Below are 26,412 nucleotides of genomic sequence, written 5' to 3' on the forward strand. Positions count from 1 at the left end.
ATGGTGAAGCTGAATAAGATGACTTGTTTATAGACTTAGCCCAGGGGTCAGCAACCTTTACTGTCAAAAGAGACATTTTAGGCAAAAAAATAAATAATTAAATATATATACAAATCTGTCTGGAGCCGCAAAACATTTGAGCATTGTGATGAAGGTAACACAGTTTATAGTCTAAGTATATAGTATATAAGTTTAATGCAGTGAGGGCCAAAGAGCAAATGTACTACGGAGTATTACGGCCACATTGAGGGAAAACAAATTAGAGATTTCCAGAATAAAGTCATAATATTACGAGAAAAAAGTCATTACTATATGAGGAAAAAAAGAAAATAACATGTAAAATTAATACTTTATAATCTTCTGACTTTATTCTCACAATATTATGACTTTTTTTCTCTTAAACTAATGACTTTATTTTTCTATTATGACTCTTTTTCTCGTAAACGTATGACTTTATTCTCGTAATATTATGACTTTATTGTTGAAATCTCTGATTTATTTTTTTGACTCAATGTGGCCCTAATATTCCGTCGTACCATCGTACCATAGACCTACAACAATAAAAAAAAAAAGGAAAATGTAAACAAAAAAACAGTTATTCATTTCCATTTTCAAGTCCACAGGGAGCCACTGGAGAGGAGAAGAGGTAAGAAGACTCCTGATCCTCGCCATCTTGTGGGGTGAGTGGTTTTCTGCGAGGAGAAGGTGGCTACTTGGATACAAAGTTTAGTCCTAGATCAGTGGTTCCCAACCTTTTTAGCTTGTGACCCTTTAAACAAATCAATGTCTACATAAGACCCCTCATCACCAGTCACAGCTGTCTACCAGTTGTGACTTGTTGTGACCATTTCAACCAAAGACTGAATCGTTTTTAGGGGTCCTGATGAAATAAGATTAAAGAGTTATTATAGTTTGGACGAAGAAGAAATTGGTAAAAAAGTGTCAGTTTTAGACCAACGTTTTGTATTCGAGGAGGACTGAAAGGCGAAGGGAAAGCCCTGCAGGTATGAGTCATGAGGTGGAGGGTAAATGTGGCTGTGGGGGAGTTTCTTAGTTATTGTGTCACTGCAGATTTTCAATAGGACCGGCTGTAAGCCTGAGTGTCCAGAGGCAACGAGAGTCTCTGAAATTAATCTGAAAAGCTCAGACTTTTGGAACTTTTAAGCCGAGAGTGAAGGCTGTGGTAATCAATTGGATGTTATGGGAATGTGCGCTGACAGTTCAAAAGGAATCGGGCAGAGTAGGAGACAGGGATTTGTTGTGGGAAGATGTGTGCTGTGTAACAACTTCAGCACAATGTTGCTGCATGTGGCCTCTGCGAGAGTGTTCAGCCATGCTAGCATCTCTGTGAAGCAGTTCTTTGAGCTAAACGCTATCATTGGCATGCTAACATACTCACAATGACACCACTAACGTGCTGATGCGAAGCAGGTATACTGCAAACTTGGCAACCTTGAGACTAAAAAATAGGGAGGAACTCAAAACCCAAGTGGGAGGTCCAGAAAAATTTGAGTTTCAGACTTTGTTTCCTGCATACTGGTGACTTTTAAAGACTGAAAATAACAAAATAATAAATACACTGCAACAGTAATTTTATGTTAAATAGGCTTACTTTTAATTTTTACTTTTAATTCTCAGGAAAGAAAACTGAATAATTCGCCCCTACTAACTATATTCATCAGTTTTTATTCATTCATTCATTTTTTGCCCCTGCTTGAGTATTTCTTTCTCTTAGCACTCTCCATTTCTCTCTCCTTTTCTCACTCACTGAAGGCCCTTTCAGGCACAACGTGTAAACGGCACCACTGCGCTCTGAAACCCGTTATTTCCAATGGTTTGTGCTGCACCACGACGGCTTTTTGCTGCATCGAGCAAAGCCCAACTCGGGCGCTGCATGCTGTGATGTGCGGCGAGCAAAGCATATTTATATCAATAGTCGCGAGCAGCTCTCTTCCACTGGGAAACAACATTTGGTGTACTCGATGTCATTATTGAAACAGATAGAGTTAATGAAAAGGGACAAAAAGGTGTGAAAATAATGAGAAAAATGGGAGAAGTGTGACCCGGGAGGGAACCGGGAGAGGGCAATGAAAAATGGGAGTCTCCTGGGAAAATCGTGAGGGTTGGCAAGTATGGTATAATGTTTACCATTTCACCGTATTAGTGTAGCACTTTAGCATGCTAACATTTGCTAATTATCACTAAACACAGAGTACAGTTGAACCTGATGGGAATATCATTGTTCTTGCAGGTAATTAGTCATAAACTAAAGTATTGGTTTATACCAGATGATGGCGCTAGATGAAAGTCAGAGGATCACCAAAGTTATTTTGATAAATCGTCGGGGAAACGTGAATGTATGTACAAAAGTTCATAGCAATTCATCAGGCAGTTGTAGATATTTTAGTCTGGACCAAAGTGGTTGACCAACAAACAGACCTACAAAGAGCCAGGCCACTAGCACGGCAACAAATGTAATATAAGCCTCTTTAGAAAAGGTGTGAAAATGTGGATTTTCATTTTACAGCCTGTTAAAATGTCTAAGTGGATATGGAATTTCTTTAAGATTGAATATACATTTTGTAGACAAAACATAACAAAGCTCAAAATGAGATTATTGTCAGCATGTGTTCCTGAAAGATTTCATTGTTTTACATCAGGTCTTTTCAGCAGCAGCTACTTGGGTTTAATGTCTTTCCAATGGACACCCACTGCACAATGGCTGTTAGATTGTACTTTGTAGAGGCCCACATGTTGTGACGGGAATAGAAAACTCCAGTGACTCAGACTCAGGCGTATGAGGAGAACCAGCACTGCTAAGCACCCACTCACCGTTCACTGTAAGGATACGACAACCCATCAGGGGTCAGGTATAATGGTTTCAATTTTGACTTCTATTCAGAGGTACTACCAGGAGAAAATACTTCCCCTTGTCCGCTCCTACACCCCGTGACAATAATACAGCCCTCCAAATGATTTTCATCTCGGCAATACTATAATAAAAAGGGAAACTTACACTAATGGCGCTATCAGCGCCCAGTCAGCATTGCACAAAGTTATGTAACAGAGAAATGTATTCACTCTAAAAGAGATATTTGGTTTCAATAGGTCTGAGCCACAGATGCTTGACTTTAATAAAACCTCGCCCCGGTTTGCACCAGCACCATTACATTCGGGTCACAAAGCTATATAAGCATCCAATTTTCTGAAAAATGATTCCCGAGCAATCTTTGAAACATCATGTACGGCTGTCCTGATGGTATATCCAGAATTCTCAAAAAGTCTTTTAACAATTGGGGTGAAATTTATTTATTTTTTCCCCCAAATTTGTGCCACTGTTGCCCAATGGTGGGAAGTAGTGGATTTACTCAAGTACAATACTTGAGGTACATGTACTTTACGTGAGTATTTTTCTTTTAATGTTACTTCTACAACAGATTAATCCATAATAAAAGTAATCAATAGTCGCAGCCCTGTATAAAGTAGTTTAAACTGGCTCCACCTCGAGCAGCTACAACAGTAAAATGCTGCTCACACATTAATGCATTAGTATTAACAATCTAATAATGTCACATATAATAATAGATCAGCCACAGGGGACATTTTACTGCATTAAGTACTTTTACTTTGATACTTTAAGTCAGTGGGTCACCTCTGGGTCTGAAAAGTGAAGCCAATGTGGAAGTACCTTAAACTTGCATTCTTTCTAACAGCCAGCAGGGGGCGACTCCTCTGGTTGCAAAAAGAAGTCTGATTGTATCGAAGTCTATGAGAAAATGACCCTACTTCTCACTTGATTTATTACCTCAGTAAACATTGTAAACATGAGTTTCTGGGCTCAATCGATAGTTTCAAGTCTTCTTCAATAAAGCATGATGTTCATTTAGTAAATTATGGTCCCATTTAGGGTCAAAAACTCCATAAAGAAGGGGATGCTTTAGGGTGTGGCTACCTTGTGATTGACAGGTCGCTACCACGGCGTTGTCCGGTCTGGGAGTTGTTTTTGTCTTAGAACTTTAACCCTTTCACACTGCTCACATGCACTAAAAGGCACGTACGGCCGGCCTGGGGATGTCAACAAAGCGAGGAGAAACTCGGATTACAACACACACAGAGGGAGAGTGACTTCATTCTCTGCTCAGGTAGATATAACTCCTCTATATCTTTAAATAGTAAATAGTTGTTTGATGCTTTTTTAATGCTCTGGATATCGTATGGAGCACCTTTAAGTAAAGGATGTGAATACTTCTTCCACAATTGCTATTACCTAATCCAAACAAAGACGGTAACGGGAACTACATATCTCCTTACTCAATTTGTAAAACATAAACCATAATTTAGAAAATTATTATCAGTTATATTGGTATATATTGATGTTTCATTCCAATATTTTACATTTCCATGCAAAATAAGGTGTGCATATTTTAATAAAAAAGAGAAAAGACATTATGTTCTGGCTACCTGGATTAGATAATACAGTAAAAACTTGAGAAAAAGGTTTATGAGGAGTCTGGAAATACATTTAGATCAGCAGTTAAGTGTTCTGGGTTTTTCAAAGATAGCCCTGAGTCTCTAAAGATTGTTTCATCCATTGATGATGCTTAACAAACGACTGCAGCAGAAGGGAGCCTCCAGTGTAGATCTGTGCCAAACCACAGAGAAAATACAACCCTCTTCCTGTTTTACTTAAATCATAGTATCTGTACATATTGTACTTCCAGCAGTGATATTTGAATCTTGCCTCTGTATTATTTTACTGGCCACAGATGACCTGAGTGGGAAAGTGTCAGTATAATTCATAATCCTGATATGTTTCCAGGTTACTGAGTGAATCTGTACTGTCAACAAATGAGGGAGTGGTCGGTACAAGAGCAAAGGAAGCAATTATGGCATCTATCCTCATCCCACCTCCAGGAGGATAAAGCAGCCATTGTAGTACTGGGATCAGGACTTCCTCGGTCCATGTGGTCTTCACTGAGAGACCATGCACGGCCTGAGGGGAGATAACACAGAGGCAGACATGAGCTGAGGCCTGTTAGAAAAAAAACCTTATACATAAATGTCCTGTAACTGTTTTTATACACTGCTTCTTTGTAGAAATAAGAAGATAACTGCTCGAGCTTTCTCTCATCTGAGACCGGTGATAAAAGGCTTTACTAGATATGCACTGTCTGCCAAGTAATCCCCTAATAACATGCTATTATTTGACTACAGCCAATAATAATACCTATCTGACAGTATCTATTTAAAATATGACAGTTTGTGGTTAAAATATGACTGTTTTTCTTTATCTGAGAGTCTAGTGTGTTAATTTACCCCATCCTGTTTCTGGTGGCCACCATTGATAATGTAACTGAACTTTCTTATTCACGCCTACCCTTTATGTTCCCATTTAACAGAGGCTGGAGTCCAGAGGAAAAACTAAATGTCTTACAGTCAACTTGTGAGTTTATAAATGTCAGAAAAGGGTGTATTAAATGAATTACATTTCCAGTGGAAGCTCAGGCCACTGCATGTGTTGCTAAACCACTTGGAAATACCCAGGATTTGAATGTCAGTACATTTTTATATTTTGTGTCCCAGAATTGGATTATCAAGAGCTCATGTAAGAGCACAATGAATGGTGCCATCTCCACTGGTATATATGTACATTTTTAAAATAACAACAAAGTTGGAAAGACTATTTTAAAGACTAACATTTTATGACACAGCAGATTTGCAAAACGTTAACTGAATATTTACATGTGATGCAACCACGTTATGTGACTTGAAGTCCTTGATATCTGTTAATTTCCAACCTCTTCTGTGTATGCATTTTTATGTATGTAAGTTGTTTGGTCTATAAAATGTCCGAAAATGGTGAGAAATGTCAATCAGTATTTCCCAAAGCCCAAGATGACGTCCTCAAATGCATTGTTTTGTCCACAACTTAAAGATATTCAGTTTACTGTCATAGAGGAGTAAAGAAACCAGAAAATATTCACATTTAAGAAGCTGGAATCAGAGAATTTAGATTTTCTTTCTTAAAAAAATGACTCAAACCGATTAATCGATTATCAAAATAGTTGTAGCTCTACACATGAACCCTGGGGGAAACTGCACCTTAATGAGCCAGTATTTATTTAATTTAACTTTTACTTGCTTCAAAACATGCAAATGCTGTTGGAGAGATGAAAATGTCCCTGGTGTCTGGGGTACTGCGGTCTATATCACTTCTTAACGTCCACTCTTTGGAGAAGTAATTTTATGTGCTTAATGAACAGGCAAGTGTGTGAAAGCACAAATAAAAGACATGCTATGTGCACTGTAAACAATTGCTGTTAATTTACAGCAGGATTTCAACAGTATTAACCTGTTATTGCTAAAAACAGTGCTTTACTGTTAATACAAAAGTAAACCTGTTAAATAATGCGCATAGGCCGTTTTTTAACTGAACTATAATGCATTCTTAAAAAACAGCACTGGGAGCTGATCTGCACATGTGAGGCTTGTACATTGTACATGATTGTAGAATCAGTGAATTAGCTTTATTGTTCTTCACTCACATGTTGTTCTGGTTTGCATTCTGTGTTTGTAGCCAGCTATAGACAGACATTTTGGGAAAAGTGTCAACAAGTCTATTATAGCCTTTTCCTAACAAGTGCCTTTAATTGTATTTAGTGTGACTATTCCTATGTCTGTAACCTGCTAAGTCTATTCATCTAGGCAAAAAATAATGTTTATTAAAATGTATGTAAAAAATACAACCTAAATAGTGCATTAAAACAAATCAGTAAGATAATGTAAAAGAAAGGTGAAAAACAGCTATATAATGTATCTTTAAACGGTTAATTAACTATAAAATACTGTGAAATTAATAAGAAAACAACAGTTCAAACTGTATTTTTCATTAACAGTACAAAGCTGTAAATTTCAGCGACAGTATAATAATGTTAATTTTACAGTAACATAAAGGCAACCCTGCTGCCAGTTCTTTACTGTTATTTTACTGGGAAATTCTTAACAGTGCGGTGTCTGGGGTACTACTGTCTGTAACACTTCTCAACGTCCCCTCTTTGGAGAAATCATTTTATGTGCTTAATGAACCGGCAAGTGTGTGAAAGCACAAGTAAAAGACATGCTTATGTGTGTCCAAAATTATTCATAGGGAAAAAACAGCACAGCTGTAGCTGCTGTGGCCAGTTTGCTACAAAGATGGGACACCCAAGTGGTGAATTTCATCAAAAGGAATCAGTTTGAAGCTGCCTGTGGGGGAGGTATTGGAGGAATAAAAGAGGTGTTAAAATGATCCTCTTTACGCACCGTTTGGAGTTGAAGGGGACAACCTGAAGCTGTTTGGATCGTCTGGACATTTCATTGAGAGGGGGGAGAAAAAAAAGAAACTTTCTGGGTGTGGCTTGGTGAGAGGAAAGAGAGGGAATGGAAGAGGGAAAACAGGGTGATGTGTGTGCTGTGAATTCAAAGCTGGGTGGGTCTACACTGTTACACATTCCCAAATAACTCCCGTGCGTTAAAGCGCATTAAGGTAACGTTTATTTATACTTTGTGAAGTTGTTTTATGTACAATAAGCTGTGAAACGCTCTAATGCATGATTTGTGATGTTTTTTGTTGTTGTTGTGTGGAGTGCAGAAAAGTTAAGTTTTTTTCCAGCAGCGTTTTGAAGGATTTGTTGCGGATGTGACTTGAGTGAGCGCACAAAAAAAAGTATTTTTAAAGAAACGCGCATCTCCCAACAAACTCTTTCATGAGTTACATAAGAGGTTGAGCATGTCCACAGTGTGTATATTCGGGTATATAAAGTTAGAGGTGTGTTTTATTATTGTTTTCTGTCGTCGTATTCTCGCGCTCTTTTCAAAAGTAGGTGACTGTATAGTAAAGGCCTACAGTGTGTGTAACGGAGCGGCACCCATTTGGGAATGTCCAAACAGCGTCTCCAAACAAATGCGCCTTTCTTGTCGACGGAAACAGACTAAAGAGTCGTTAAACTAACAGAGGAGCGTTTCTGGGAGCTGCAAATGGATGGCAATTTGTTTGAGCTGCCTTATTATAGAAAATAACGTGTTTAAAGAAAAAAGCATTTAAGATAGATACATGCAGACTATAGCAAATCATTATCTCCATGATAAACTATAGATACGATACGATGCAGACTATAGCAAATGATACGATACGATGCAGACTATAGCAAATCATTATCTCCATGATAAACTATAGATACGATACGATATGATAAACCTTTATTGTCAGTTTGCACTGAAATTCATTTTGCATCCATACGCAGCTCAGTTTGAGAAAAAGTACACATACAATAGACATACTGTTACCATAGACAGGCAGACAGACAAGTAAGACCCATCAGACAAAACAAATAAAACACATCACATTTATTCATACATAACCCATTACAAAATTACCATCTGTCCTCTGGATTTACATGTCTTTTAGCAGCACATTAATTATTATTTAGCAACAAGATGGATTGATGGACAAAAGCGTTCTTTAGCCTGTGAAACCGGTTATGTGTGACAGCAGTTATCCTCAGATCTGTCTGTCTGGGAGACTTCTGGGGCGAGTTTGGGCTTGCATGCCACAGCTCTCCTCCTCTGTGTCATTCTGTTTTGAGTAACTGTTATTAATTTGGGACATCTGTGTGTGTGAACTGATGCTTTCCTCATTACATTATTTATCCCACCATCAGAGATAGTCATCACCATATTTCTGAAAATATATTTTAGAGTCAAAGGTTTTTAAAGGTTTTCCTCTTTTTATCATAAATCATAAAATGCTTTCAACATCCATAATAAATCTATTTTTGCCATGTTTTTAGGAATAAAATGTTCTATAAATCAGGCAATGAAAATGAATGAATAAACCCCTCTGTAAAAACCTTCAGAACATAGATAGGAATTAAATTACAAAATTTGGTGAAGTGGAAGATTGAGAAAAAAAACTAATCTTGAGAAAATGGCCTTTAAAGATATGTATTGTAAAATGTGTGACACTACGTGTGAATGGGGTATAAAATGTTAACTAATAGATATCACTATGAAACTTTCCCAGTTTCTACGCACATTAAGACAATTATTTTTGTTATAATATTCTGACATTTTATGATTTAATATGCAAATGATGCATTATCTAATACTAACTTTAGATGAAGTTAGGAGAAATCTAAAGACTTAAATAGACAAAGTAGTAAAATAAACACCTAAATGTGTATTTTGGATGTTTTCTTTCCACTAGTCTGAAAGAAGACATGTTATGGAAGCAAAATAGCCCAAAATCTCAAAATTGACCATCCATAAGTGGAAAATAAATAATGTGTGTGCATCCTTCCCAGGTGGCTGAGAAAGCAAAAAAAATGATCAGCCAACCAGATCACATTCTTTCTGCTGAATTCTCTCTGATGCCTTCAGGCCGACGTTATAATGTGCCCTTAAGGAGAACAAAACGTTACTCCAAGTCTTTTATCCCTTCTGCTGCTAAGCTGCTGAACACAGACCAAACCCACTTTAAATGACTGTTATTTAGAGAAACTTTAAGATATGTTGTTCTCATATATTTGCTATAATTTTCTATAACACTTGCTATAATCCTATGTATTTATATGGCTCTTATTGTAACTTGTCCCTCCAACTGCCTCATGCCTTTAATATGTTTCCTCTGACTTAACTAACTATTGGTTGTCTGTTGTACGTATAGATGTATGGATGTATGGACTGGGAATGCTACAAATGAATTGCCCCCTTGGGGATAAATGAAGTTGTCTGAACTGAACTGAACTGAACTTTCTCTTGTTGTCATTTTTCAGAAGGCAACGATGTTGATGCTTGCTGGAATCGTTGTTCTGCACATTACCACCATCATCCTGCTTCTGGTGGCCGCCATTGATAATGTAAAGTGTGGATTATTATTGGTCTATTATTGTTTTCTTATTCAACAAACACTCCCCCTATAGTGCTCAGAGGAAGAACAAAAGGTTTTATAGGAGCTAATAAATGACAACCAAAAGGCTCTACAGGAAATAAGGCTGTTTGAGTGAATGTCTTCTGTTAAGGCTCTTCTAAAAACATACTTTTATCAGAAAGCATATCCTGATTTTATCCGAGCTGCTTGTTTATTGGATTGAATTTCTTAATTATTTTAATCTTGTCCTTCATGTATTTTATCATTCACTTTGGTATTTTATTCCATTTTCTCTCTGTGAGGTACTTTATTTTAATAAGTGCTCTATAAATAATGTTAATAATTATTACATGATTTTTCAAACTCCTCAAGCAATAGGCCTATGCATTTGTGTTTGGAAGTTAAGGCCAGCACACATGCCTTTAAACCACTTGGAGATACCCAGGAGTCAAACATCAAATGGGCTGCAACTAACGATTATTCATTGTTGATTAATCTGTCGATTATTTTCTCGATTAATTGATTAGTTGTTTGGTCTACAAAATGTCAGAAAATGTTGATCAGTGTTTCCCAAAGCACAAGATGATGTCCTCAAATGTCTTGTTTTGTCCACAACTCAAAGATATTCAGTTTACTGTCGTAGAGGAGAAAAGAAACCAGAAAATATTCACATTTAGGAAGCTGAAATCAGAGAATTTAGATTTTTTTTTTCTTAAAAAATGACTCAAACAGATTAATTGATTATCAAAATAGTTGGTGATTAATTCAATAGTTTACAATTAATTGTTGCAGCTCTAGTCAAAAGATGTTTTTTGGCATTTTGCCACCCACAGTGTTGCAAATCTACAGACAGACTTTCACCAGCTCTTATGAAATATAAAAAAAAAAAAAAAACGGTCAACTTAATAAGAGCTCATAGAAGCAGACACTGAATAGGGGAAAGATAAGTTTAAACATTTAATGAGTAAAACTAAACTAAGTATTTCTTTACATGTGATGTAACCACTGTGTGTGCCTTGATATTCTTGATATCTGTGTTTATACATATCTTCCTGTGTGTCTTCAGGCCTGGTGGATCACTGATACGGTGACAACTGACTTGTGGGGCAGGTGGGAGTTGACGAACTCAGGCTGGCATTACACCAACCTGCAAGACTACCCAGAAGGTAAAGTTCACATGTTGACTTGCTCTGACTGGAGATTTGAGGTGTTAAGATCGAGAAAGTAACTGGCCAGAAATTGTTTGTTATCAGTAATTATTGTGAGTGTTAATAATAGAGTAGATATGACATTTAAACAGTGCTTCAAGGTGAACATTGCCTTGTATCTGTGTTGTATTGTGAATCCTTCACTGACTGTGTGTCTGTTTTGTCGTCCTTTCTGCTGCAGAATATCTCCAGACGGTGCAGGCCACCTCAGTGCTGGCCTGCATTTTTGCCATTCTGGCCTTGGTAGTGTTTGTGGCTCAGCTGTTCACCCTGCCCAAAGGCCAGAGGTTCACCTTCACCGGCATTTTACAGCTAATCGCCTGTAAGTAACCCGGAGTCAAAAGTCTGACCTGCGGCTATAAGAAATATTGATTTGTTTTCTTGCTTCCTGTAGCTGAGCTTTGTACATTTCTATGGAGGATGTGAGCTAAATGCTTGACTTTAAAGTTGTTCTAGACTAATGTGTAACTGTACATCATTTAATTTGATAGGACTAAGCATAAAACATCCAAGCTTTCCAACAGTACAACATATTAAAATGTATTAACTTTCTCTCAGAGGAGGCGAGGACGAGCAGAGTAAAAAAAATAAATAAGTTGTACAGATAGTGTTAAAACAAACCTACGCTGAAGGTCAGTGATTTTCACCCGTGTGCCATCCAGGTTCAAGAGTCTGCAGGTTTTAAGGTTAAAGGGAGACACTACAGGTGAATAGGGTAAACGTTTTAACAAATAGATATCACCATTATTTATCCCACCATCAGAGATGGTCATATCACCATATTTCTGAAAATGTATTTTAGAGTCAAAGGTTTTTAAAGGTTTTCCTCTTTTTATCATAAATCATAAAATGCTTTCGACATCCATAATAAATCCATTTTTGCCATGTTTTTAGGAATAAAATGTTCTATAAATCAGGCCATGAATGATATATGAATGAACCCCTCTGTAAAAACCTTCAGAACATAGATGGGAATGAAATTAGAACATTTGGTGTGTTTAAGTGCTACTGAAGTGGAGACTGAGAAAAAAAAACGAATTTTGAGAAAACGGCCTTTAAAAGATATGTATTGTAAAATTCCATGTTTTGCAAAACACTACATGTGAATGGGGTATAAAATGTTAACTAATAGATATTACTATGAAACTTTCTCAGTTTATTACACACATTAAGACAATTCGTTTTTGTTATAAGTTTTCTGAGATTTTATGATTTAATATGCAAATGATGCATTATCTAATACTAACTTTAGGTGAAGTTAGGAGAAATCTTTAATAGACAAAATAGTAAAATAAACACTTAAATGTGTATTTTGGATGTTTTCTTTCCACTAGTCTGAAAGAAGACATGTTATGGAAGCAAAATAGCCCAAAATCTCAAAATTGACCAGTGCATGAAAAACAATGTTTTTCCCCTTAACCCCAATATCAGCTGGTTTGACCTGTTAATCTGTAGAGTCTCAGGCCTCAATGACACATGACTGAAAATCACTGCAGTAGTTTGGATTAATCAACGTGTTTGGATTAATCTTCTCAAACTTCAGCCTCTCTTGTCTTTAATGTCACACCGAGATGGCATTTCTAGAACATTTAAATGTGGCTGAAATCGATATATATTTAGAGGTGAAAGGCTGTCTGTACAACAGAAATGGAGACGTGTTCAAACATCTGTGAACCTATTGTCTGGAGTTTTTTTTTGTAAATGTACTGATAAGGGCTGCAACGAACAATAGCATTATCGATAAATCCGATTTTCTTTTTCTTTTTTTTTAAACGCAAATTTTCAGGGACTGGGACAAGGACATTTCATACGATCGGCTAATCAATTAATCGACCGCACGTTTCAGCTCTATTACTAATTATTGGTCGGCAACAAGGGCAGAATATTGTGATTGTTATCAAAGCCTTAAATCTGTCATTAAGTTACAATATTCACCAGAGTATTCAAAACCGAATGATGAATTTAAGTCACATTCATATCACTGAATTAGGTGTAGTACATAATCCATAAAAAGATCTCATGCTGTGACAGATGTTTGGTTAAAACTGAATGTATTCATGTAGACAGAAGACCTGTGAACTACAATAATATCTGTCACAATACAATTAAGTAAAGCAGGTTAAATATGGATTACGTTTGGCACTGCTACTAGTGCATAAAAGTACTTACAGACAGCACAAGTAATGGGATTTTAACATGTCTTGTCATGACTTTATAATCATTGGGAAATTAGCAAGGTGAAACTGTCATGTTTCTCATTTCATTGTGATTGAACCGTCTGCTGCACCGTCCTCGTTCGTGATCCCTGTCTCATAATAGGAAAAATAATTACTTCTTAATTGCCTTGTCTGGGTGTATATGTGACACTGTTCCCCCTTTCTGTCCTGCAGGCCTGTGTATAATGATAGCAGCCTCCATCTACACGGCCGAGCTTCAATCCAACAAAACGGGGGGAGGGTTTGGCCACTCCTATGTCCTGGCCTGGATCTCTTTTGTCCTCACCTTCATCTTAGCGATCACCTACCTCGTCCTGCGGAAGAAGAGCGAGTGAGAGGATAAAAGGAACGAGGGCAGGCCTGGGATCATGTTTCCCAGTTTGAATTTGGGAAAAATGAAAGAGTAGGATTTGTTTCAAAAATTGGAGGAAAAAAAACTAAAGATTGATGATCTACATCTGCAGCTAAGAAAATGGGGGAGGGGATAATGTTCAATTGCTTACAAGAGCCATTTGTTTATATTTTGAATATTATAAATTGAAATGGAGCTCATGCTTACATTACATGAAGGGCGGAACTTCACAATATTACTTCATAGATTTCTATTTGATTAAAAGAGAGAAGAGGGCAGGGCACCGTTTTATTCATGAGCTAAAGCATGATGGTTGTGATTAGTAGGGCGCAACCTTTAAAAGTGCTTCTTTCATAGCAGTATAACCATAAAATACATAATAAACCAATGTCTTTTAAAAGCTAGTTACATATAGGTTTGGAGAGCTATCCATGTCCGTTAGTACTGTAAAGGAATAGTTTGACTTTTTGAGAAATATATACGCTTTCTCGCAGATAGGTAGATAAGAGGATAGATGTTATATCTGTGTTTTAAGTATGAAGCTGTATGAAGCGCTGATTGAAACAAACAAGACGTTAGTGAGCTTTAGAGGTGCTGGTTTGTAGATGTTACCTTTTCGACAGAGCCAGGCTAGCTGTTTCCAGTCTCTGTGCTAAACTAAACTAACCGGCTGCTGTAGCTACCTTCATGTTTAATTATTTCCCAAAAATGTCAAACTATTCCTTTAAGAATCATGTGGGAGGAGAAAAGCATAAAAAGCCCTTTTGAGATTTAGTAGTTTAAAAGTACTCTGTGAGACGAAAGTACTTCTTATCATCCTGTATAATCCCGTTGTGAGGCTGACCGTTACTACGTCAGGTTTCCAGAAGTCGAGAAGTGAACAAAATAGTGTATCTGTGAAGGTACGGCATGTTGGCAAAACTACAACATTCCTGTTGCAGTACTTGAACAATCAGGAAAGACCAGCCTTAATATACAGTACAAGTAGCTTTAATCATGTATCCTCATTTTACAACTGAAGTATAGTGTATCCTTTTTTTTTTTTAATCTATGTACATTGTAACCATTATATTTTTGTAACATTTTGTATTGAGTGTTTGTTTTTTTAACTATGTTTGATTTTGTGTCTGTAGTTGGCTGCTATCATAAGAAAAGTACATGCAAGGTGAACCAGGGATGGAGGTCAATGGTGTTTCATTTCACCATAATTCAAAACTATGCAATAGAAGGTTTTGTTTGTAATTACATTGGAATTTAAGCCATATCATTTATTAATAAAACAAATTATACCACAAAGCCGTTCATGTTTCATCTATTAAACTATCTGTAAATGCAACAAAAGTCACTGTTGCATAATAAATATATATTAATTGGTCCAGTTCTGTAGCGAGCACACAAGATTTCATTCAAATTAATTCAAATTTAAATAAGAAACCCTACAAAAAAGGACAGCACACTACTAGAAAATGCTATTGGACTTTCACTGATTTTAAAATGTGTTTGACTTTGCTCAATAAGGGCAAAGTTTTGTATTGCAAGCATTTCTCTCTGAGTGCAAGTTACAACATTGAGGTTTTGAAAGCAACACTTCTTCAGGCCTTACAACAGACCCAGTCAGAAACAGGAATGTTCCATTATATAAAGTATCGTTCCCAGAGGAAGTGAGTAAAACCTGGGCTGACTAAATGCCTTGGCCAGACGGCGTGATGCGCTCCTGAACCACCAGGTGGAGAAGATGATTCTGCTCCGCAGTCAGAAACGGCCTGAGGGGAGAAAAATAACATAATCAATATGGAAAATTATGATAGAGAAGCAATAAAAGTGCTGCTCAATCCCCATCACATGATGGAAATTAACATTTTTGAATGCTCACCATAGCTCAGTCTGAAGAGACTTGAGGGACTCTGTGTCTTTCTCCTGACAAGCCATCTGCAAAACAGATTTGCTGTTATACGCAGCACAAATAAAACCAGAACTGCAGATTCAGATGACCTTGACAAGTTCTCTGAGTCTCGTCAATGTTTATGCTCATTTATAGCTCTGCCAATACGGTGGATAAAGTCTGTTCATCCAGAACAAGTTGCTTTATATAATCTTTTATTTAAGTCATGAGTAAACATCAATCAAGAACTGTGAATACTGATTGCTTCATATTAAAAGACAAGTCTACAAACACTGACAGCACTGCAAATGCTGCTAATAGAAATCATTCCATTGTTAAAGGAAGACAAACCCCATTATTTTTCCTGTATGAGGCAGGAAGCATCAGGAAATCCTGTGAACTGTACAAGTATGTGGATGATGAAACTCACCACTACGGACTGCAGGAGCAGGAAAACATTCTCAGGCAGGAAGGTCACTGAAGGAGAGGACAAGATCCACGTTTACAACACTTCAAATATATGTCACTCAACGGATTCATGATCTGCATACTCAGTGAAAATACGACGTATATAAATCATACATTTTTGCTCTAATAGTAGATAAATCTTGAGGTGCATTTACCTTGGCTGTGAGGGTCAAAAGACTCCCATGCGTATCTCTCCAGGGTCTGGGCATGTTCTGGTAACAACTTCTGAGGCGGAGGCTGCACAGGGAAACAGCAACGTTAAAGTGCTGCTTCAGTAATTGATGTGCAGATGTGGGATAAATAATCAGTATTGTCAATACTTGGCATTGATAATACAATATTTTCTGTTGCGTTGCTGATGTGGAGGCGTTTCCTTCTTTTAATATTTGAAATGTAACTGTGGCTGTTTGACACTGAAGTCTTGGCAGGTGTTCTTGTAGCTGTGTATGTGTAGTAAAAAAATACTTTGCACTGGGTACACAGTGTTTTATCACTACCTATAAAACACTGTTAAAATATAGCTTTCCATAAGTGAAGTGAAAAATACAGAACTGGTTTAAAGGACTCGACAGGCTGACAGTTGCCAGGTTGCCATTGGCAACTAGTATGAGAAATTGGCAACCAATACTTGGCCGATGGCAAACCACTTTTTAAAGGAACAGTGTGTAACATTTTGGGGGATACATTAGTACATTAGTGTATAATCACCTGAAACTAAAACTTGTTGTGTTTTCGTTAGCTTAGAATGAGCCCTTCATATCTACATAGGGAGCGGGTCCTCTCCACAGAGTCCACCATGTTGCACTGCCATGTTTCTACAATAGCCCAGAACGGACAAACCAAACACTGGCTCTAGTGAGAGCCTCTCATGTTTTTAGGCCGTATTTTCCACTTCAGTTACACAAATATTGTGATATAGATGGTTTTCTTACAATGTCTTGTCTTTATGTATAAAATCAAGGTGCTTACCTCAAGCAACATCAGCAGTAGTACTCTGGAGATCTCACATTTAGCCACAATGTCCAAAAAGGCACCTTTTTCGGGAAATTGAAGATACAGAAGAGAAATGAAATATTACACTGTTCTGTAATCAAATAAAATGCAACACTGATATTGAAGCAGAAAGTGAGACACTGCCTTTAAACATTGATCCTGGTTTATTGTTCTTTAGTTTGTTTAAACATTCAGCTTTTGATCACTGCATTAAAAATGTTCTTATCCCTACATTTTTGTTTTCGACATATTGTATTCAACCTCCATTTAGAAAATTGTCTCACTGGGGATCCATTCATACATCTGATTATTTTAAAAAGGTAGAGCCTGTAGATAAATGCAAAGCCTCACCAACAGGGGTGCTGATGCCTGGTAGCTGCAGTCCTCTCTCCTGACACATCAGCTGCATCTCTGTGAACACTGACAAAGCACCGTCGTAGTCACCTGCAAAAACAAGAGAGACATGCAAGCTTCAAATGCGGATAATCAAGTCAAATCATATATGCACATACAACACACATCAGCTACATATCCGATGTAAATAGACAGGCTGAACTCACGGGTGAGAATTTTACACGTAGCCATTTCTCCCATTGACAGCAGAGCTTCAATTGGTGTCTGTGTTTGCAACTCTGCAGCCCTCTGGTAATGAACAATAGCCTCTCCCGGTCTGTTCATCTCCTATTGACACCAGAGGAGAAGAGGAGATTAACATGTCATTTGTATAACAGTATATCAATTTAAAATCAAAGCAAATCTTTCAGGACAGCTTGAAGCTCGGATCCAAAGTTTTACCTTGAGCGCGTTGCCAAGTTCTAGACACAGGCTGGCTGCCATCACAGGCTGGTTCATCTCAATGTGCACCTGTAAGCCATTTGTACATCAGCATTATCTTACAGTCTCTATAGAAATTTGGAAACAATACAGGAATGTACTCCTGTAATCTATTCAGAGCACAAATGTTGCTTCAAGCACTAAAAAAAACTAGGAATCATTACGTACTTTGATGGCAAAACTGTAGCAGTTGAGTGCAGCCTGAAGGTGCTCATCAAAGCCCGGAGCCTGCAGCGCCCTGTTCTCCTTCTCAGATGTGAGGAAGAGGCGGGCTGCATCGGTTAACGCCAGAGCCTCACCAGGAGCGTTAAAAAGAGTCTGCTCACACCTGCAGTCAAGACATTCAGCATGTGTAACAACAACAGATGCACCATCAAATACGTCAACAGTAAACATGTCATCACTATGAATTATACAGGCTCCCTCTGGGCTAATTACCATCATCTATGTCACACAGCGGTGGTTTATTGTATGGGACATGAATAACTAGAGAGTAGTCATCACTCATGGAACTGTAGGAGATGATCTGACTAACTGGTTACTGAATCGTTAACATAAGGCACTCTATTTAGACCAATCAGTGTTTAAAGAGTTGAAAACATAGTTGCATGAATCCAAAAACTTCATAACAAGCATGATATGACATGCCTGACATGTGGGTGGAGAACTGACAAATTACTTATGCTCTCAAAGGGTTTATATTTCATGTTTCTATCTGCTTCAGAGGCTGAGAAATAAAGGTTTTAGTAAACGATGACAATTCTGTCAGTTTTTCAGAAAACCCTCCGGTTTTAGGAGGTTGTTTTCAAATGATGCTTACGGTTTTAGAATGCTTTTTTATAGGTGGCCTTTGGCTTGATGCTGTGTTCAAACATACGGGCGACACAGCAACAGTATACAAGTCATTTTCAATAGAGGAATCTTTTATGATGTGAAGGTAGGACTTTACGTAAGTACAGTACATGGCTGAAACTATGAACACCTGAACATTACACCCATACAGTATATGAACTGCTGAACATCTCATTACAAAGCCATGAGCATTTCTAAGTTGCTATAACAGCCGACACACTTCATGGAAAGCTTTTCATAAAATTTGGAGCTGTTCTTGAGGGATTTAGCTCCTTTTCAGCCACAAGAACATTAATGAGGTGGGCCACTGATCTCGGGTGATGACGTCTGGCTCGCAGTTGACAATAAAGCAGTAGTCTCAAAGATGTTGTGTAAAATATCACTGTATGTTGTCTCTTGTATTGTTGTGGTTTAAGTCAACCCGGTGCAAAAGGTATGAGTATATATAAGTGTCCACTCACCGAGCCATGGCCAGGTTACAGAAGGCAGCATACTGAAGGCAGTCCTGCTGCTTCAGCTCCTTGGCTAACTGACCTTAAAACACAAAACAAGGAAAATACATGTGAGGCAAACTGTGAAGAAACTGTATATCACCTATAATATGGAGAATAACAAGGAGAAAGGTTGGAGTTTGGTTTTATGTCGTGCGTACTAAACGTATACTCTTATTTTGACGTATTAGTGTAAAGGTAACGTGATGGAGAATGACTCCCACCCCATGCAGGACACCATCTCAGCATCGGAGAGCTCCTTAATCGACAGGCTGCTCCACCCAAAGCGTGTGAGGGAACGCTATCGCAGGTCCTCCCTTCCTACAGCTGTCAGACTCCACAACCAGCACTGCTCCCAGTAGACCACTTATACAATTTCATTCATTCATTCATTCATTCTCACTGTGCAATATAATTTTCCACTTGTGCAATTTTGTTAGTAGTCTGTTTATTCTTAATACTGTATATACTGCTCCTATTTTTATACTTCCTTCTATTTAAATGGTTCATATTTTGTTACACTTTGTTTAGCTCTTTTTTACTGTGTTAGCTGATGCATCTTGTTTTTTGCACTATCCCCTTTGCACATTTCCCCACTGCGGGACTAATAAAGGAAGATCTTATCTTATCTTATCATTAGGTTGTGCAGAGACTGACAGGCACTTACCAAACTGCTCGCTCGCCTCGGCTACATTGGGCTTCCTCAGGAAACGTCTGTGAGAAGGAAACACACGATTTACAATGTTCTAAAATATCACAATATCTAACCCTAACCCTAGCTGCAAATGAACTGTTGGCTATTTAGCAACATAGTTACATATCAGTTACTACTTTGCATGAACCTAAACTAAACAATTAACATCATGTAACATGATATTTGCGTTATAAACTACATTACAAGCACACAAAGGTTAAAATAACGTCACGTGACGCTGACTGTAATGACAGTGACATGCTAACTGTTAGCATAGCCTAGCTTATTAGCTCTAGCTAGCTGTATACATTATCTACAGCATTATTGTCACTATTATTATTATCATTATTGTTGAACTAATGTATCTCAACCCTCTTACTTCTTCAGTTTATTGGACACGGCTCGGTATCTCGCCAGAAAGTCTCCCTCTGCAGCCATGATCGATGCACAACACAACAAACCAAACCAGGAAGTACAGCTGGTCAGGAGCGTTGTGATTGGCTCGTTGAATCGAGAGCTCACAATTCTATTGGTCGGGGTGGTGCTGACTCTCAGACGGAAATGCCCAAATAAGGGGATAGGTTAGAAGAACACAAAAAGACACAGTCAAGACAGGTGGCAGATTTATTTATTTCAATTTCTGTAGTGCAACTCTGAGATACTTTACTTATGCTATTCTATACTTTTACTCCACTACATTTTTGCATTTTGTTAATAGTCTGTTTATTGTCAATACTGTATATACTGTTCCTATTTTTATACTTCCTTCTATTTAAATGGTTCATATTTTGTTACACTTTGTTTAGCTCTTTTTTTACTGTGTTAGCTGATGCATCTTGTTTTTTGCACTATCCCCTTTGCTGCTGTGCACTGCAAATTTCCCCACTGCGGGACTAATAAAGGAATACCTTATCTTATCTTATCTTATCTTATTTCAGAGGGAAACACTGCACTTTTTTATATTATTGTACATTTTACTCCACTACATTTATTTGACAGCTATAGATACTAATTACTTTTCAAATTCATATTTTAAACCTATTATTATACAGTAAATAAGTAGCTACAACATTGCAATGTTAATGCATCCGTAATAATATTATAATACATTATAAGGTAACGCTGACAGATGCAATTATGCCTGCATAATGAGTACTTTTAGTCTGATACAAGTTTATAAATGATTAATAAATTCTCATAGACAGACTCAAATTCGCCTTCAGGGAAACACTGCACTTTTTTATATTACTGTACATTTCACTCCACTACATTTATTTGACAGCTATAGATACTAATTACTTTTCTGATTCATATTTCAAACCTATAATTATACAGTAAATAAGTAGCTACAACATCATACATTATAATGTAACACTGATAGATGCCATTGTGCCTGCATAATGAGTACTTTTAACTTTGTTCTTTGAGTATAATTTGCTGATAATACTTTTTTTTCACAAATTTACATGCAATAGAGTATTTTTTTAATTGTGTTTTTGTTACTTTTACTTTTAAAGGATCTAAAACTTTCTGGTAACAGGCGACAATGACACAGCAAAGCAAACTGAGATCATCTCAGGCAATGATATAAATATCACAATCTGTCGATACAAGTTTATAAATGATTCAAAAATTCTCATAGACAGACTCAAATACGCCTTCATCCTGGTCTTGTGTGGTTTGTGCAATCTGTGGAGGAAGTAGAAGACAGGTCAGCAACTACTGCATGTTTTATTGTTTTCCACTGATAACAGAAAACGTGACAAAGCACCTGAAGTTCCCACTTACTGTTTCTTTGGGTTCCTTTTTCTGGAGTTTTGCTGGGATTTGGTCTGGCTCTCTGTTGGCAGCTGAGAGGTCCAGCTCATCATAAATGGACCTGGGCCGAGGCTCAAGACTCTGAGAAAATCAGTTTCCAAGAAATATAAAAATGAAGATATGAATGCAGGGAAGATGGTGGACAAAAATAACATGGTACAGTTTAAGTCAAGTGAAATGTGTCTGTGTATATACTGATGAGTAGAAAGGTGCTTACAGCATAAAAAGAGGTAGACGGAGCTGTTATTGCATCAACGTTGTGTTCCACAACCTCACTCTCTGTCCTTCCTTCTCTGTTTCTGCCGGTGTCGCCACTTCCAGTGATGCGATCTTTCTAAAGAATAGATAATTTAATGCAACAAAAGAAACATTAATAACAAAAACTGGATAACAAACAAACTAGAATAAAGCACACCCTTACCAAATATAAGTTTTTTCAAGTGTGCTATTATTATACTTATTTTAAACTTAAAATAAGAGAGTATACTTTCAGTTTACTTTTTTTATGTACTTATCAGAGATATACTTAAGTATACTTTGCTTATACTGACAAATATACAGAAAAGTCTAAGTGTACTTGGCTTATAATGCCATGGCAACGGCATGATTGGCTTTGTAAACGGATGTTTTGATATGAATTTACTTAAATTCATCAAGAATCTTCTACGTTTTTGGATTCTCCGTTCACCGTGGAGGCATGAGAGAAAAACTAATTTAATTATTTATTTTAATCACAAAACATCAAGTCAAATAACAAAAGGAGCAAGTCTCTTTATGTAATACATAAATCGATGGCTAAGTACTATAAGTTAAAGTATACAAACATTCATAGACTAAAAAGTGGGCTACAAGTATATACAAGTATACTTGCAGTATAAAAACTATTCAACTAGTAGTTTACTGCGAATACTTTAAAGCGTGCTTTCATTAACTAAAAAGTGGGCGACAAGTATATAACTATTAAACTAACACTTGTAGTATAGTTCATAGTATAGTTGCAGTACAAAATACAGTTTAGATGTAAACTAGTTGTGTACTAAAGTTTACTATTCTTAAACTTAAAGTACACTTAAAAGTATACTTTTACAAACTAAAAAAGTAGGCCAATTTAATCCCAAGAAGTATTGAAGTAGTACACTTACAAGTACACTACTAGTACATTGATATTAGTATTCTTACTACATAAAGTATACTTGGGTGGAAATATACTTGAATTTAAACTTAAGTATACTTCATAAAATAAACTTGAAGTATATTACTTTTTCATAAGGGCATGCAAGCTGCGTCTCTAGTTTTGTATCTTGTGACTGTAATTTAATGATTTGCATTAAATAATCTGGATTATAGCAGGACATATTTGCCTTTAGACTCGAACCATATGCAAACACCACAGTCACAGTTGTGTTTTTTGAGTAAGACAAAGTAGTTCCTGTCCTGTAGATAGGACTCCCGTCCAGCCCAGTTTTCCAGTCTGTCTATTTATTTAATTAGTTACCAGCTATTAATAAATTAATTAATCCTTTGAGTTTAAGAAGTTATTTAGTTCCGGTACACAACAGTTTCAATAATCTTACTTTCAAAAGGTAGGTTTGATTTGGGTTTAGATGTTTCAAGGCTGCTCTATTTTAAGAAGAGGCTTGATGACAGCCATCAAATAATTGCATATTAATTCTGTGACTAAATATAATTTGAACATTTAAAAAAAGCTCAACTTCATCTGGAGCTTCAGAAACTCATCAACAACACTGCCTGTCAATAACAAAACAATGTTCTGACGTTGCAACATGCTGTTTCTTAACGTCTGAGCAGGGCCCATCTTACCCCATTTCCTCTGAAGACATACAATGAGCCGACCACACTGAAAACCAGCAGCACAACAGTGAAGACGCCGAGTATGCTGGATTCTGTGTAATCCAGCATTCCTTCCGACTTTGTGTTGCTTTCACCTGGAAGAAGACACCCACAATGCAATGTCAGTCTGTGCAGGATTGTTTCATAAATAGATCATCATCTGTCGAGCGAGTGATCCACAGGCTAAAAATATTTAAGATCAATGGACTTTTTATATATTTCAATATAAACTAAACACACTGTCAGCATCAGTAATATAGTCCACTAATGGCTTTAGACGAGGGGCTTCAATCGATTAAAACATTTAATCGTGATTAATCGCAAATTATTCACACATTTTTTATCTGTTCAAATTAACCTTATAGGGAGATTTGTCATGTATTTAATACTCTTATCAACATGGGAGTGGACAAATATTCTTGTTTTATGCAAATGTATGTATATATTTATTACTGGAAATCAAATAACAACACAAAACAATGACAAATATTGTCCAGAAACCCTCACAGGTACTGCATTTAGCATAAAACAATATGTCATAACATGGCAAACTGCAGCCCAACAGGCAACAACAGCTGTCAGTGTGTCAGTGTGCTGACTTGACTATGACTTGCCCCACACTGTATGTGATTATCATAAAGTGGGCATGTCTGTAAAGGGGAGACTCGTGGGTACCCAGAGAACCCATTTTCATTCACATATCTTGGGGTCAAGGGTCAAGGGACCCCTTTGAAAATGGCCATGCCAGTTTTTCCTCGCCAAAATTTAGCGTAAGTTTGGAGTGTTAGTTAGCGAAGGACGCTAAATAATGCTAACGCTAACGCTAGTGTGACATGGTTGGTACCAATGGATTCCTTAAATCTGAAGGGACACAAAACTATTGAAGGTTGGCGTGTGATACCGACGCACAAGGCACCCTTTGAAATGCACCGGGTGTTCCATTAATTGTAAACACATTCGTGGTAACAGTAAACGCTCAGAGAAAGTGCGCCAGGAGGGCAGTAACGTAGTTTTAAAGAGCGAAAGAGACGCACACAGGGGAGGTGGTTAAACACAGGTCTTTCATCCAGGAGACCGCTGTCCCGTGCATTAAGTTTTACCGTACAACCGTGGAAAAGGTAGAGGACAGTCTTTTACAGAGACTCACACCTTGTCATCACGTCCACTTTAAAGATCTCTTACAAAGACTGAGCAGAAACATTTATAAAATCTGGTTATTGATTCACTTCACTTCCCTAAAAAATCTATTTCAGTTTCATTTTTCATTCTCTTCGTTTCATACTCACTTCCCACTCGAAGAAACCAGTACACTGTGGCTGTTTTATAGTGACAACTGTATTCTCCTGATCTGGTCAGGTTTTTCAGCTCCAATGTCACTTTGACATTTTGCTCGCCGGTCATCTCAGAGATGGATTCGCTATGTATCTGTTGGTCGAGAGGATCGAGGCACATCAAGACGCCGCCGCTTCCGTTTGCTGGGATCATCATCACCTCACACTTAATGTGGAGGTCTTCGCCTGGGAAGGCCACAAAGACGGTGCTTTCCAGGCTGAGTTCTGTGAGAGGACATAACATAGAGAGCTGAAATGATTAGTCGATTAATTAAATAGTTGATCAATTATTAAGCAAAAACATCAAACACTGTCGGGTTCAAGCTTCTCAAGTGTGTCAATTTGCTGTTTTTGTCTCTTTTAATATCATTATAAACAAAATCATTTTGGGTTTTGGTCGTAAAATGAAGCAGTTTGAACATTTCACCTCGGCTTTTGGGAAACCATGACAAATTTTTTGGACATTTATAGATGAAACAATTCCTCAAAAAAACTAAGGAATAGATTGGCAGTGAGGATAATCACTAGATTTAGAGTTGATATGATAAAGAAACACATATCTAAACTTTTTTGACTGCAAATAATTGAAGATTTTCATCCACAAAGTTGTTTTTTACCAAGAAGTCAAAATATAGTTTGGAAGGCTTACTTGGTGCGTCCATTCCTGAGCAAGCAGGCAGGAAGCAAAAGACAAATATCCAGGTCGACATGGAAGAAAGATGCCAAACTTGTTGAGCTTCCATGTTGTGATGTTTGGGGTTTTTGCGGGGAAGTTTCTAGTCTTCTTCGTTGAGGTTGTTCCACGCATCTATTGAGTGTTTCAGTTTGTCTGGGTACATAAACTGCAGCGTTGGGTTTCCTGTTTCTGGCTAAACCACTTCCTCAAAATGTCCCGTCTATCTGGAGACTCATTGGGGACTAAAGTCTAATGAAAACAGCATTTACAGATCTGTTTGAAGACGTTTAACATTAAAGCCTGAAAGCATTGGAGGATACATCCACATAGAAATAAAATTGTACACATGTGACCCCTAACTTTCTTTGTATTCTCTTAAGAGGGAATATTTTTGGTTGCGTTACTCTGTTACGTCAGTCTCTGGTTGTGAAGTGAAGTGCAATGTTGGCGTTCCTCCACAGTGAGACAGTGTTGGAGAAATAAAAGTGTGAGCCACGAGCGCACACCTCGTCATGTGGTTTGTAAAAGACAGAAGAAGTGAAAGACTCGAGCGGGGAGGGAGAGTATTGTGTGTCAGTGTATGTGTGTGTGTGTGTGAGGCTGGAATTCAGCTGAAGGTGACAAACTGCCTGTTGTTAATGTGAACCAGCTGTGTCTGACGGTAGTGACTTCTTCACAGCAGTAACTCTCTGTTGAAATCACTCTGTGAGGCTGCCAGGAGAGGTGTGCAGATGTTGAAGAAGTGCAGCGGTTTATTATTATCATTTAATCCCATTTGTTTGTCTGTTTTTCTTTCCCATCTTTACGCCTCCTCTCTTCCTTACTCTCTCGGCCTCTAC

General features: G+C 37.5%; 3 protein-coding genes and 1 long non-coding RNA gene across 6 annotated transcripts; 2 read left to right on the top strand and 2 right to left on the bottom strand.

Annotated features, from left to right (window-relative positions):
• Positions 1-14: 14 nt before the first annotated feature.
• LOC141764770 (uncharacterized) lies at positions 15-5,804 on the top strand. The gene is made up of 3 exons (XR_012593307.1): positions 15-154; positions 617-646; positions 4,820-5,804. It is a non-coding gene; the product is annotated as an uncharacterized LOC141764770 (long non-coding RNA).
• Positions 5,805-7,375: 1,571 nt separating this feature from the next.
• On the top strand, positions 7,376-14,979 carry LOC141764772 (epithelial membrane protein 1). 2 transcript variants are annotated; one of them, XM_074630287.1, is made up of 5 exons: positions 7,376-7,525; positions 9,806-9,896; positions 10,974-11,073; positions 11,297-11,437; positions 13,506-14,979. In XM_074630287.1, exons 2-5 carry the CDS (start codon positions 9,822-9,824, stop codon positions 13,664-13,666), a joined length of 477 nt encoding a protein of 158 aa, XP_074486388.1. In that variant the 5' UTR covers positions 7,376-7,525; positions 9,806-9,821; the 3' UTR covers positions 13,667-14,979. The 2 variants fall into 2 exon arrangements, with proteins under 2 accessions (XP_074486388.1, XP_074486387.1); XM_074630286.1 differs by having other exon boundaries at positions 7,377-7,525; positions 9,813-9,896.
• Positions 13,505-20,419, bottom strand: f8a (coagulation factor VIII associated). Of its 2 annotated transcripts, XM_074630285.1 has the most exons (13): positions 20,277-20,419; positions 19,871-19,917; positions 19,174-19,246; positions 18,029-18,188; positions 17,822-17,890; positions 17,587-17,707; positions 17,378-17,470; positions 17,003-17,067; positions 16,189-16,270; positions 15,996-16,042; positions 15,557-15,612; positions 15,366-15,446; positions 13,505-13,645 (listed from the first exon to the last, which is right to left on the bottom strand). In XM_074630285.1, coding segments are annotated over exons 1-13 (954 nt in total). In that variant the 5' UTR covers positions 20,336-20,419; the 3' UTR covers positions 13,505-13,644. The 2 variants fall into 2 exon arrangements, with proteins under 2 accessions (XP_074486386.1, XP_074486385.1); XM_074630284.1 differs by lacking the exon at positions 13,505-13,645 and having other exon boundaries at positions 14,658-15,446; positions 20,277-20,418.
• Positions 20,420-20,508: 89 nt separating this feature from the next.
• Positions 20,509-25,902, bottom strand: nfam1 (NFAT activating protein with ITAM motif 1). The gene is made up of 6 exons (XM_074630289.1): positions 25,547-25,902; positions 24,853-25,122; positions 23,537-23,661; positions 21,933-22,049; positions 21,686-21,796; positions 20,509-21,586 (listed from the first exon to the last, which is right to left on the bottom strand). Exons 1-6 carry the CDS (start codon positions 25,638-25,640, stop codon positions 21,524-21,526), a joined length of 780 nt encoding a protein of 259 aa, XP_074486390.1. The 5' UTR covers positions 25,641-25,902; the 3' UTR covers positions 20,509-21,523.
• Positions 25,903-26,412: the final 510 nt, after the last annotated feature.

The sequence above is a fragment of the Sebastes fasciatus genome, chromosome 3 (assembly GCF_043250625.1).
Source record: "Sebastes fasciatus isolate fSebFas1 chromosome 3, fSebFas1.pri, whole genome shotgun sequence".
Classification (NCBI taxonomy): domain Eukaryota; kingdom Metazoa; phylum Chordata; class Actinopteri; order Perciformes; family Sebastidae; genus Sebastes; species Sebastes fasciatus.